Raw genomic sequence first — 13,491 nt, forward strand, 5'->3', positions numbered from 1 at the left:
TGATTACTACTTTACTAGTAATTTAATTTGGTTGATGGAGGATATATTGGCTATAACTTAAAATTAAAAATTAAAAAATTAAAAGTAAATGAGTTGATATATAGAGTTTTTAAATATAAACTTGCCATTTTCCTACATTAATATATAACTTACTCGGGAAACTCATTTCTCGTAATAATAAAAATGAAGTGTGTGAAAAGCAACCCTGAAAACTTCACTTTAAAATTCAAAAATGACAGCAAAAAAAGAGGTCAAGAATATAAAAAAAAAGACAAACCTCAGAAAAGAAAAGAATAAATTCCACCATGCTAATCTAAACAAAATCCAATCAATAACTATGAATCTAAGGACAATAATGACTTTAGCCAACAAAATCCAAAACAGAGGATCTTTAATCAAACGCTAGTAGAACTTGGATGTGTCTCAAAAGAAGGAGGCGTGTGAGAAGAAGGTGAACCAATAGAGCTAGAGTCAAGAATCCTGAATATTTCAAGAACAAGAAAAGCAAGTAATGTCACTGACAAAACAAACCCATATCCAATTCTCCATCCATCTTCTTCACTATTAGCCATTCGTATCCCAAGAACAATGTTCACTGCTCCAAAGAACAAAGAGATCCTCCCAATCCAATGATGATACCAATTCCAATACCGTCTCATTTTTGTCTCCTTGTGCGGCCTCGCAAAGAAAGCCAAAACCTACCAAACATATCAGATCCATGTTCAGCCAAAACTTATAACCTGTACTTGATTCTTAAAACTCCAGGTCTTGGATTCTCAAACCTGAAGAATGCTGAGGATTAGAAGAAAGATCCCAATGCCTCGATGTGCAGGTATATCTGGCTGGATGCTATTGTAAAGCTGGATTCCAAGAATAACAGCGGCTAAACCGAAGATAAATCCAGTGAACTGAATACCGATGTGAAGATAATACCAAAGAGGGTCTCTATGCCTGAGATATCTCGCCAGGATTGCCCCTAGAGGAAGTAAAAAACCCCATCCCAGTATTGCTATAACTCCATGTCTTGTCTTCTCCGAGGAAGCTGTGGTTTGTATGGATGCTGTTACACCATTTGCTGCATTGACCAAGAAAGAACACAAATGAAAAGAAGTATTACAGTATCCCCTGTTTTTAGTTTGTATAGCATTTTGATAGTACAATCTACCAAAATGATTTTTAATAAATTTTTATATGATTCTGGATATGGTTTTAAATTTTTGAAAAATAAGATAACTAAGAAATTTCATCAAAACGCCTTAAAGCATCATTATCGCTCCTATGTAGAGAGTATCTTAAGGGGGGGCCATGGTTTACAAAAAAACCGTATCTTATGTTTGTTGTTGGTTTTTTGCACTGTTCGCGGGCTCCACCGACACGTGGCGGCCCGCGATTGGTGCGTTTTTTAATTAAATTTTTTTTTTCAGACAAAAGCTTAAAAAAAAAAAATTAAAAAACTATTTAGTGGGTTTGTGGGACAAAGATGACGTTAACTTCTCATAACAAACATTGCAAATTGTACTATTTGAAATATATTTTTTAAGTCAGATAGTACGTCCAAATGCAATAAATAGTGGATTTTTATCTAATATAAATCACTATAAATTTCAGAATACATCTCTAATTTATCAAAATATTTTGTAAATTAGAAATGCAAACGCAAAACAAGATTAAATTAGAAGATACTGTTACCATTTTGTCTTGATAGAAATACAAAAACATTATGTTTTCCTTGAAATGTGAAAATCAACATTTTGAATGTTAATGTGTAATTGCAAACGCAAACGTTTAAAACAAGTATCAGCATAGTCATGTTGGGATCAATACCTTTGGATAAGTCAACGATGACAGTAGTTTTATCATCATGCTTACTCAAACGTCCAAGCTTGGAAGGATAAGCTGAGCTGAAAGCTAGAATCACCGCTCTACGAGGAACTTTAACAGTAAACTTCACCTGAAAAGCTAAGTAAATCATTGCTCCGTGAAGAGCCACCACCGGAGGAACTTTCTGTAACTGTAACTCTCCTTGATCAGGCACAACTTGGTCTCTCTCTGTTCCTTGGAGATAGTACTGTTTGATTTTAGCATGACCCTTCTTCGTAATCCACCCTACCATCGCGCTTGATCCCACCATTCTTCCGTCTCTGGAGAATCCGACTCCGACCCACCCGGTTGTGTATAGAGCCGAGAGTATGATCGTCATTACATTTTCTCTGTTTTCTGAGTACTGCAAAAAACAGAGGAAGTGGGAAAAGATTGTTTCTTTTAGTGTGGTGAATGTGTAAAAGGAATGGTTTCTTAAGTTTACCCTTAAGACGAATGTGTTCCAGAGAGGTGTACATGGCATGGAGTCGGAGATGTTGCTGTACGGTGGAGGGAGGAAGTCGGATAAACGGTTTGTGAAACAGAGGTTCTGGGTGACGTCATCTGCAAGATCTTGTCCGAGTAAAAGACAGAGGATGTAGAATCCGAGAAGGGTTCTCATGGCCAAGATCGAAGCTGGAGAGAGAGGGGACAATGGAGGTTTTTTGGTGAAGGAGAATAAGAGTGATCGGGTTTGGTGGTGAAAGTGGTTGGAGATGGAGAGCAATCATAATCACCAAATTGTGTTTTAAAATCTCATCCTGGATTGGAGTTTGAAAGAGGTGATGGAGTTGATGTTTCAGTGGTTAAGTATCGGACAGTTTATGTCCCCTTGGTCACTAAATAGACACGTGAACCGACAGAGATATGCCAAAGATGCGATGGGAGAGAACAGTGGGGTCGTAACTGGACCAGAGTGGGGGGAAGTGGATCAGCCCATAGTCTTAAATTTGAATCATTACTCATTTGGTCAGGATGGTGCCACGATCAACATCATCCCCTTTCTTTTGCTTTTATTTGCTGGGCCTGATGTGATACTGAAACAAAGCTAACTCTACAATTAGCTACAAACTTTTTTTGTTTAGTTTCTAAAAATTTCATTTATTTGTGGTATAAACCTTTGCCGCCTCGATGATTATTTATAACAAACACACATAATTTATCTATTGATTGTTTGCGTTTGTGTGCTTCTTTTTTCTGTTTTAGATAAAAATTGCATTTGTTTTGATGTTCATGTATTTTTTGTAACTTTCAAGATGGACCAACAAAGATTCATTTGTTGGTAAAAAAAAAATCCATTTGAAGTCTCCGGTTGATTTTGCTGGTCCTTGGACAGATGTTGCAACGCTCATCAAACAATCATCCACTGCTATTAAAATCACAAGCTTAAACATTCTATTGCTTCAAATTTCGGAAAGGCAAAAGCTTGTTTCAAACAGCCAGGTGATTTTAACCATTTTGGTTAAGTTCATTCAAACTTTCTTTAGTCAGGGCTGGGTTGATAGAGATCTTTGTCCACATCATCCTTCTCCAATGAAAGAATTGTTATCTATTGATGTATATACCCCGGTTTAGTGGTTTAGTTAGAGTATGGTTATCTTAACCAATTGTAAATCTAAATATATATATATATATACTTGTAAATGCTCATTTTAATAAGTAAGAGATATTTTGATATTGAATCTCCTTCTTCTCTCCCAAGCAAACTTGTTCGTAATATGGTATCAGAGCTAATATTGAGCTTGATTTTTGCTTGATCTATCTTGCTCGAGCTCGTGATTCATTGATTTGCAAGTTGCGATGGTTTCTGTGAAGAAGATATCTCGTCGATCGACTCGTTTGACGACCCGTACAGTGCCGGTAGCTTCTCCGGCGATCTCCAGTCCGGATTTTCAGGCTTCGCAGGCGATTACCGGTGTTGATCATACGAACTCGATTCACTCTCCGTTCTTTATGCATACTTCCGATCATCCAGGTCTGATTCTCATCTCACTCAAACTTGATGGAGCAAACTTTGATGATTGGGAAGCAGCCATGAAGATAGCTTTAGATGCGAAGAATAAGATTGGATTTGTAGATGGATCGCTTCCTCGTCCTCTTGAATCTGATTTAAACTTTCGCGTATGGTCTCGTTGTAACAGTCTTGTTAAGTCGTGGATTCTTAACTCGGTTACAACTCAGATCTATCGGAGTATTCTTCGCTTAAATGATGCGACAGATGTTTGGAATGATCTGCATAGCCGATTCCATATGACTAACCTCCCTCGAACTTACAACCTCACCCAAGAGATACAGGATTTGCGTCAAGGTTCACTTTCCCTCTCTGATTACTTTACTAAGTTGAAGACATTGTGGAGCAATTTGGAGAATTGTGAAGAACCTGATGATCCTTGTGTGTGTGGAAAAGCTCTTCGTCTTCATCAAAAGGCAGAACGAGCTAAGATTGTGAAGTTCCTGGCGGGCCTCAATGAGTCATATGCAGTCATCCGTCGTCAGATCATCATGAAGAAGACTTTACCTTCTTTAACAGAGGTGTATAACATTTTGGATCAAGATGATAGCCAGAAGAGCTTCACTTCTGCTATATCACCTGCTGCATTTCAAGTTTCTGAGTCTCCCACTCTGCCTCAGAACACTTCGACCATATGCTATGTCCAGTCTGGTGCTCACAAAGGGAAACCAATTTGTTCTTTCTGCAACAAAGTTGGTCAGATTGCTGAGAGATGCTACAAGAAGCATGGTTTTCCACCGGGTTATACCATGAAAGGAAAGACATCTGAGAAGTTTCAGAAACCTTCTACTTCTGTGACTCCTCAAGTGAATGTTTCTACTCAGTTAGACGCAAAACCTGCTCCACTTGACAACTTGATTGGGAATCTTTCTAAAGATCAGATTCAACAATTCATTGCCCTGTTTAGTTCTCAACTTCAGAGTAATGCAGTTGCTGGTTCAGGTGATGCTTCTACATCTCAGACACCTACTGATCTCCCGGGTATCATTTTCTCTCAGTCTACCTTTTGTTTTGTTGGCATACTTACTGTATCTCAGCATACTCTTAACACCAATACATGGGTTCTTGATTCGGGTGCTACACATCATGTTTCTCATGATAAAGCATCTTTCATTTCTTTGGATATGAATGTGACTAGCTCTGTGAATTTGCCTAATGGTTCTTTAATAAAGATCAGTGGAGTGGGAAATGTTCAACTGAACAAGCACATTCTTCTCAAGAATGTGTTGTTTATACCGGAGTTTCGGTTAAACCTCATCAGTATAAGCTCCTTGACTACTGATCTTGGTTCCAGAGTTATGTTTGATCCGTCTACTTGTGAAATACAGGATCGTACCAAGGGCTTGACGATTGGTCAGGGTAGAAGAGTGGGTAACCTGTATGTGCTGGATGTCAATGAAGCTTCTGTGATGGTGAATGCAGTTGTAGATATTGGTACTTGGCACAACAGACTCGGTCATGCATCGTTCTCAAGACTTGATCTAATCTCTGAAGCTTTGGGAACAACAAAATCCAAGAATAAAGAAAATTCTTTCTGTCATATATGCCATTTGGCCAAACAGAAGAAACTTTCTTTTCCTTCACCAAACAACATATGTAATTCAAACTTTGAGCTTTTACATATTGATGTTTGGGGACCATTTTCAGTCGAGACAGTGGATGGTTTTCGATATTTCTTGACTATCGTGGATGATCACTCACGTGCCACTTGGGCTTATTTACTACGTACAAAGGATGAAGTAATCAGAGTGTTCCCAGCTTTTGTGAATCAAGTAGAGAATCAGTACAATGTGAAAGTTAAATCCGTGAGATCAGACAATGCTCCAGAATTAAAATTCTCGAAGTTCTTTCAAGATAAAGGGATTTTTGCTTACCATTCTTGCCCAGAAACACCGGAGCAGAACTCTGTAGTCGAGCGCAAACACCAGCACATACTCAACGTAGCCAGAGCCTTCATGTTTCAGTCTCAGCTTCCGCTTGCCTACTGGGGTGATTGTGTATTGTGTGCAATTTTTGTCATCAACCGTACACCGTCTCCTCTACTTGGTAATAAGACTCCACATGAAGTTTTAACTGGTAAAATTCCATCTTATGATCAGATGAGAACTTTTGGCTGTTTGTGTTATGGCTCTACTTCTCCGAAACAGAGGCATAAGTTTCAACCAAGATCGAGAGCTTGTGTTCTTCTGGGATATCCGTCTGGTTACAAGGGATACAAGTTACTTGATTTGGAGACAAACAAGATTTCTATCTCGAGAAATGTCATTTTTCATGAGGAGATATTTCCATTGGCATCGTCTCCTATGAATGAAGCTGCGCTGAAACTCTTCACACCATCTTTGTCTTCAGGTAACACACCTTTATCATCATCATCCTCTTTAGAAATTTCTCCATCTCCTGTTCTTCCATCACATATTTCTTCTAGACCACGTAAACAACCTTCTCATTTACAGGATTATCATTGTTATACGTTGGATTCTGACCTTCAATATCCCATTTCGTCTTCTCTTTCATATTCTAAAATCTCTCCATCTCACTTATCATATATTAATACCATCACAAAAATCCCAATCCCTCAATCATATTCTGAGGCAAAGGATTCTAAAGAATGGTGTGAAGTAGTTGATAAGGAGTTTAATGCTATGGAAGATACGAATACTTGGTCCGTTGCTACTTTACCTGCTGGAAAGAAGGCGGTTGGTTGCAAGGTTCTTTATTCTCTGAAGTTTAATGCGGATGGTACTCTTGAGAGGAGGAAGGTTCGTGTTGTTGCTAAAGGGTACACACAGAAGGAGGGTTTAGACTACACTGAGACATTCTCACCAGTGGCTAAGCTCACTACTGTTCGGTTTCTTTTGAAGGTGGCTGCATCTAGGAAATGGTTTCTTCACCAACTTGATATTTCAAACGCATTTTTGAATGGTGAGTTGAATGAAGAAATTTATATGAAGATTCCTGATGGTTATGCAGAGCGGAAAGGTCTTACTTTGCTTAAAAATGTTGTGTTTCGATTGAACAAATCGATTTATGGGCTAAAGCAAGCGTCGCGCCAATGGTTTCTGAAATTTTCAGCTGCTCTGTTGAGGTTGGGGTTTACCACAGGAACTGGAGATCATACTTTATTTTTGAAGTCTTGTGCTGATGGTCATTTTTTGGCGGTGTTGGTATATGTCGATGACATCATTGTTGCTAGTACTAATGAATCTATCTCCAAGTCTCTGATTCAAGACTTATCTCAGCAATTTAAACTCCGGGATCTTGGTGTTTTGAAGTATTTCTTAGGCTTGGAGATTGCTCGTTCAAGTGGAGGTATTTCTATTTGTCAACGGAAATATGCTTTAGAGATTCTCACTTCTTCGGGTATGTTGGGTTGTAAACCTACCTCTACACCTATGATTCCTAACCTTCATTTGTCTCTTCAAGATGGTGAACTTATCTCTGATCCTGCGATGTATCGTAGTCTTGTTGGTCGATTGATGTATCTGACGATAACACGACCAGATATTACTTATGCGGTGAACCGGTTATGTCAATTCTCTTCAGCACCACGTTCTCCTCATCTTCATGTTGTGTATCGCGTTTTGCAATACATTAAAGGAACGGTGGGACAGGGGCTCTTCTACTCTGCTTCTGATGACTTAACTCTGAAAGGTTTTGCTGATGCAGACTGGAATTCATGTCGTGATAGCAGACGTTCAACAACTGGTATGGCTATGTTTCTTGGTGATTCGTTGATCTCATGGCGTTCAACGAAGCAAGACACGGTCTCTTGTTCTTCTGCTGAAGCGGAGTACAGAGCATTGTCTAATTCTGCTAAAGAAATGGTTTGGCTTATCAAGTTATTGAATGATCTAAAGGTCCCTCAGGTTCACACTCCTATATTATTCTCTGACAGTACAGCAGCTATATACATTGCGACTAATCCCGTTTTCCACGAGAGAACTAAACATATTGAGAATGACTGTCACTTTGTTCGGGAACGGCTTGATCGTGGAACTCTCAAGACTCTTCATGTACGGACTGAGGATCAAGTTGCTGATCTATTCACGAAGCCTTTGTTTCCTTATCAGTTTGAGCATCTTAAGTCCAAGATGAGTCTTCATAATATCTTTGGAAGCTCATCTTGAGGGGGCCTATTGATGTATATACCCCGGTTTAGTGGTTTAGTTAGAGTATGGTTATCTTAACCAATTGTAAATCTAAATATATATATATACTTGTAAATGCTCATTTTAATAAGTAAGAGATATTTTGATATTGAATCTCCTTCTTCTCTCCCAAGCAAACTTGTTCGTAATATTATCCCAAAATTCTTCTTTATAAGAGATTTTTTTTTCGGTGTTCCAAACCGGAAAAATTACCAATTAGAGATGGACCATTTAGAGATGGTAGATACGACGACCTTTTTCCAATGAGAGTCTTATGTTTTGGATGGCGTTGCCACGTCACATGGTATTGTGACTAATTATGTGTTATTTGAAGATTTAGAAGTGCGGTTTAAATATTTCTTAGATTGGACCTTAAGAGGCCACTTCTATATATTTCATAATGTTTTATCAAACTTTTTTAAATTCGTGTCTCTATCCTTAGTACTCTTTTGATCTATGTTTTGGGGTTTTAGTTTATCGGTTCACACGAAAAAAAAATATAAAAATAAGATTCATTTGTTAATCATAAATGCAGAAGGAAATCAAACCTTTCGTTTGCTTCTCATGTTTGCGTTTACATTCCACAGTTATATTTTGTTTGAAATGTAAATGTTATATATCATATGTTTTATAAATGCTACAAAATTTCCATGTGATATAAAGTAAAAGGCTACTAATATTATATAGAGAGACGACCATCAAGGGGATGTAGCTCATATGGTAGAGCGCTCGCTTCGCATGCGAGAGGCACGGGGTTCGATTCCCCGCATCTCCAATCTTTTTAAACTTATCATTCTATTGCCAATTCTGCTTCCTCCTTTTCTCTCGTTTGCTTGTTATGCATATAGACTGAAATATCATACCTTGTTCTCCGTGAATCCTAATTTTTATTAATTTGAAAAACCATCCTCATGCCCCAAAAATAAACTTGTCTATCGTCTTACAAAACTTATTCAAAAACAATGTTAACTCGAACAACGAATCAAAGAAATCAATGAGAAAAGAGACATAAAAGAACGTGTCATAAAGAAACACTCTCTCTACTTGGACCAAGCAACTGCTTCAATATCTGTTTGAGCACTTCGATACAGTTCCAACCTCTTTGCAATCGAAGTCCTTCTCTGCTGAACCGCAGGATCCTCATCCAACAACTTCGACAGCTTACTCATCTGTTTTAACACCAACACCAGTTCAGATTCTTACACATGCATAGTTACTTAGTTAAGTTTGTTTCAATATGGTTTATCTATTACCTCTTTCTGGCCAAGCTCAGTGAAGAAGATATCAAGAAGGCTTCGTTTTGCTTCACGGACTTGACAGTAAACGATGGACTTAGGGATAGAGTTTCTCAATCCAGCGCAGACCATGTTCACGTAAGACAGAACATTGGAACCGATTCTTCTGAGATAAGCGTCGTTGTACCTGTCGAATATCGAATGCGTCGGATTCCCTCCTTTCTCAGAATCTTGTGGGAGTTTCCTGAAGAACTCGACCGTTAAGTAACCAGACTCCATGTCCACTAGTAACAGAGTTGCTTTCCTGCTCTCGTCTCTCATTCGATCAAGTGAATCCACCGCTGCGCCTGATACTTCCACTCTCAGTGTTGGATATTGCTTCAGTTCCTGTTGTGAAATCAATAATGTGTTCATTGTTGTTGTGTTTTGTGGTTGTTGAGTTGAGATTAATCAATAATGTGTTCATTGTTGTTGTGTTTTGTGGTTGTTGAGTTGAGATTTTTTTCTTACAGATGTTTCACCGATGGATTTGTGGATAAGATCCTTGAGAATGGAATGAACTGCGTCAACAGCTGCTTCAGCTGGGCCTCTAATGGAGACTAAGCATGATTCTATGAGACGACGGTAACCTTGTTCAGGAGCTATGAGATGCGGTTGATATCCATCTGCTTCAGTGATCAGTTTCCTTACATTGTCCATGGAGAGATGCTTGTCGAACTGCAGTCTTTTAATGGCAGCTGGGAATTGATTGTCGAACACAGAGTTTACCTTTTCACCACCTGATCGTCTGTGAGGTTGTTAGTAGAGTAATAATCATAAAGCCATAAAACTGCAATAACAACAATCCAGAAATATGATGAGATCACTCACGTGCCGTCAAGGTGTTCTTTGAAGGTTTGATCAAAAGCACGGCAAATCTCCATGATCATATACAGTTTCCCCTGCACTCAAGAGAGTGAGAATTAAAATAAGAGAACCAAAGAATGAAAAATGTAAGTTACTTACACCCGCATCAGCTGCTACAGGTTTGCCAAGACGGCTCAGCTCTGTCTCTAACTCGGAGATAGTCTTTGTGATAAGAGACTGAAGTCCTGGAATTCTCGACTTGATAACAACTTCCAAATGCTGAAAAAGTTATAGCTTATTTTAGAGAATCTAGAAAGTCTTTTATCCATAGCTTGTTTCAAAGAAGAATTGGTATTTTATACCTTGGAGAGCATTTTTCCTAGATACTCTGAACCCATTCTTTCAGTTAAATGACTGTACTCTGGGGTGCTCTTGAAATAATCACGTTCACGCCGACGAGCAGCAATCATATCAACACTTTTGTTGATGTCAGCTTGAGACCGGTTCACAACACCGACCCACGGATACCTTAGTTTGTATCCCCTTCCTTCAAGTATCTGAAATCTCCAAACATTTAGAAGAGTTAAGGATTGCTTTGTACTCACTTCTTATTAGTGACATTATCTTCCAAGTTATCCTATTTCATAATTCGATTAGAGATGAGTTATTTACAGTTAGAAGATAGTCCTAGCGCATGATATGTATCCATGTCATATGAAAGTAAACTTACGTCAACCGCATTAGTGCCCTGGTCCATGAGATCAATTTTTGTTAAAACTCCAAAAGTCCTGTCTCCTGAAAGCAGCAACGAAGCAAACATTATACAACATGAATTAATTCATTCAAACTGTATGGAACAGTGCTTTTGTTTGTTACAGATGATAAAATTATCCTCATCTTAGGAACCACGTAGGGACGACCATTTAACTCAAGCATATACACCAAGGCCCAGCGAATAGAAACCATATATAACATGTCGCAATGGTTTAAATCAACAAGGGAAAGCAGGGAAAGCTCAGAGTGAATTCAGAAAGTAGTTGCATAAAACATTAGAGAAAGAAGAATCTGGCACCTTTTGGATCAACTTCACGAGAGATCTTAATGGCATCAGACGTAGCAAGATCTTGATTCGCAGGGGAAATAGCTAGTATGATGCAGTTGGGCTGTCAACAAAGAAATGGTCAATTTTTGTTACTTTTCGGTGAACACATAGATTCCTTAGATGATATAAGCAACATTGATATTTGATAGTTCAAATCATAGTCACCTTCTCAATAAATGATCTGACCATGTTCTCGATGTCTTGAACAATGCTTTCAGGCTGACCATCTACAATATCATTAGCACCAAGTTTTCATTGATGTTTGTCAATAAAGAGACTTGGTGTTGGGCGGATGGATCCACTATCATGAATAAACAAAGATTGTCTCACTTACCAACAGCTACCTTTGTAAGACCAGGAAGATCAACCAGTGTTAAATTCACAACTGCGTACATTTTAAACAAATAAAAATCTTAGAGGGGAGAAGTGGCAAAGATGAAAGAGAACATCAACATGTTCTTATATATTCCTCATGAAAATTTAGAAAGTATAATGCTTCTATTACCATTAGGGGAGAAGATGCTGAGATGAATTGGGACCGTGGATATAACTTTGCTGCTGGGACCAGTTTCACGATCAGTCTCATCTGAGATCTCTTTCCTCACAGCAGCTGCACACCGATAAAGAAGAAATGAACATCTCCAATATAAGAAGAATATGTACGCCTAGTAAAACCATAGTGACAAGAAGAATATACCAAAATCAGTGAACTTTTTCTTGGGAAGATGCATAAACTCAGCATATTCTTTGCCTTCATCAATTCTGTGAAGCTGCAGGACAAGAGGTCTCCGTGTAACAATCCCTACATACAAGACATTGTTGTTCTAAGTTAATGCTAAATCAAGATTGAGTTAATATCATCTATAACGTTTTAATCAGCTTTACCTGCTCCACGAGGCAAAAAATCTTTCCCCACAACGCTCTCTAGCACTGAAGACTTTCCAGAACTCTATAGATTATTACAAAAAAATTCATAAAAATTCATTTGAATCGATCCCCTTATAGAATACACTATCAGATTTGATTAATATTCACAAACTGAGATCGAAAATCAAACAGATCATAAGCATCATGAATCTGCGATCTAATCAACCAGATCAGATTATTTCTACGCATTGAAGGCAATGCCTAAGATCTAAGGATCACCGATTCAAAATCAGGAATAAGAGGGCAAACCTGACCGCCGACGACGGCAATGGCAGGCAAGGAGTCCCAGAGAGTCGGGAGGGAGCTTCCCTCGCCGTGATCTCCCAGAGCCGTACAAGCTCTCTGTATCTTATTCACAAGCGAAATCAAACTCTCCATCTGAACTACGACGATCAGCTCCGATTACTCTAACCGTCCGGTGCGATTCGGTCTCCGACGAGTCCGTAACGAGAAAGGAGGAGAGAACGCAAACGTAATAACCGCGAATTGGCAGACCGTTGAATTTTTCTGTGGAATATTTATATAACCAGTCCAATCATAAAACCTGAAATACCCAAAATATCCCTCATCAAAAAGTCAAACCCACTCACAAAATTAAGGAGGCCCAGTATGGAACATTAGGCCCATAGCTAAGTACGAAGCCTGAGAAAATGACTCATTTATACTGGGGGGGATTTGATCAGTGATTTAACTCACTCTCTTTCGGACCGTAAAGCGTAAAGACAAAACTAGACCTACACGTTTTGGGTATATTCCTTTGTGTTCGAGTCACGATACTCGAGTAGCATTTCCGTTTATGGAATTATACGAAAACATTTCCTCTCCACCACACGATTTCTGTGTTAATATAATTTGTTAATTACCAAAAAAATCGAGTTTTATTTCACACTCTGATTTGTGAAAGACATCTTCGAGTACGGGCAACGACAATTGATAAACACATGTCAATCACAATGATTCTTAAGTTAACCTTGATCATGTATATATAAGAATTTATAAATATCAACTTTGGACAAATGTTTTTAACAACTAAGCTGGTTTATCTTGAGTTAACTAGACTGTCTACACTCGAAGTGATCATGTTTCTCCTGTTTCGTAGAGGACAATTCTCTCAGATAGTTCCTTTTTAAATTTTTATTACAAAAATAATCTTAAAAAATAATCTCTTTTTAAATTTTTATTACAAAAATAATCTTAAAAAAATATCACAATAACCTCTTTTTATTTTTAAAATTTTAATATTTTTTTTTTAATTTGAAACCATATCCTCAAAACCTCACTCATTAACTCTAAATTTTAAGTTTATATTAGTTAACCATAGGGTAAAAATATATTTTGACCATTTAATAAAATTTAGTTTGA

At 38.1% G+C, this 13,491-nt stretch overlaps 2 protein-coding genes and 1 non-coding gene across 3 annotated transcripts; 1 reads left to right on the forward strand and 2 right to left on the reverse strand.

The window, feature by feature from the left end:
• Nucleotides 1–261: 261 nt before the first annotated feature.
• LOC106297184 (cytochrome b561 and DOMON domain-containing protein At3g61750-like) lies at nt 262–2,675 on the reverse strand. The gene is made up of 4 exons (XM_013733466.1): nt 2,306–2,675; nt 1,825–2,224; nt 783–1,075; nt 262–698 (listed from the first exon to the last, which is right to left on the reverse strand). Exons 1-4 carry the CDS (start codon nt 2,480–2,482, stop codon nt 396–398), a joined length of 1,173 nt encoding a protein of 390 aa, XP_013588920.1. The 5' UTR covers nt 2,483–2,675; the 3' UTR covers nt 262–395.
• Nucleotides 2,676–8,721: 6,046 nt separating this feature from the next.
• Nucleotides 8,722–8,794, forward strand: TRNAA-CGC. Its single transcript has one exon. It is a non-coding gene; the product is annotated as a tRNA-Ala (tRNA).
• A 111-nt stretch (nt 8,795–8,905) lies between these two features.
• LOC106297181 (dynamin-related protein 1B) lies at nt 8,906–12,606 on the reverse strand. The gene is made up of 14 exons (XM_013733462.1): nt 12,379–12,606; nt 12,088–12,151; nt 11,900–12,004; nt 11,708–11,812; nt 11,537–11,587; nt 11,368–11,429; nt 11,173–11,263; nt 10,831–10,895; nt 10,463–10,657; nt 10,260–10,379; nt 10,125–10,195; nt 9,765–10,041; nt 9,273–9,641; nt 8,906–9,188 (listed from the first exon to the last, which is right to left on the reverse strand). Exons 1-14 carry the CDS (start codon nt 12,505–12,507, stop codon nt 9,060–9,062), a joined length of 1,833 nt encoding a protein of 610 aa, XP_013588916.1. The 5' UTR covers nt 12,508–12,606; the 3' UTR covers nt 8,906–9,059.
• Between the last annotated feature and the right edge of the window lie 885 nt (nt 12,607–13,491).

Source organism: Brassica oleracea, chromosome C6 (assembly GCF_000695525.1).
Source record: "Brassica oleracea var. oleracea cultivar TO1000 chromosome C6, BOL, whole genome shotgun sequence".
In the NCBI taxonomy this organism is placed as follows: Eukaryota; Viridiplantae; Streptophyta; class Magnoliopsida; order Brassicales; family Brassicaceae; genus Brassica; species Brassica oleracea.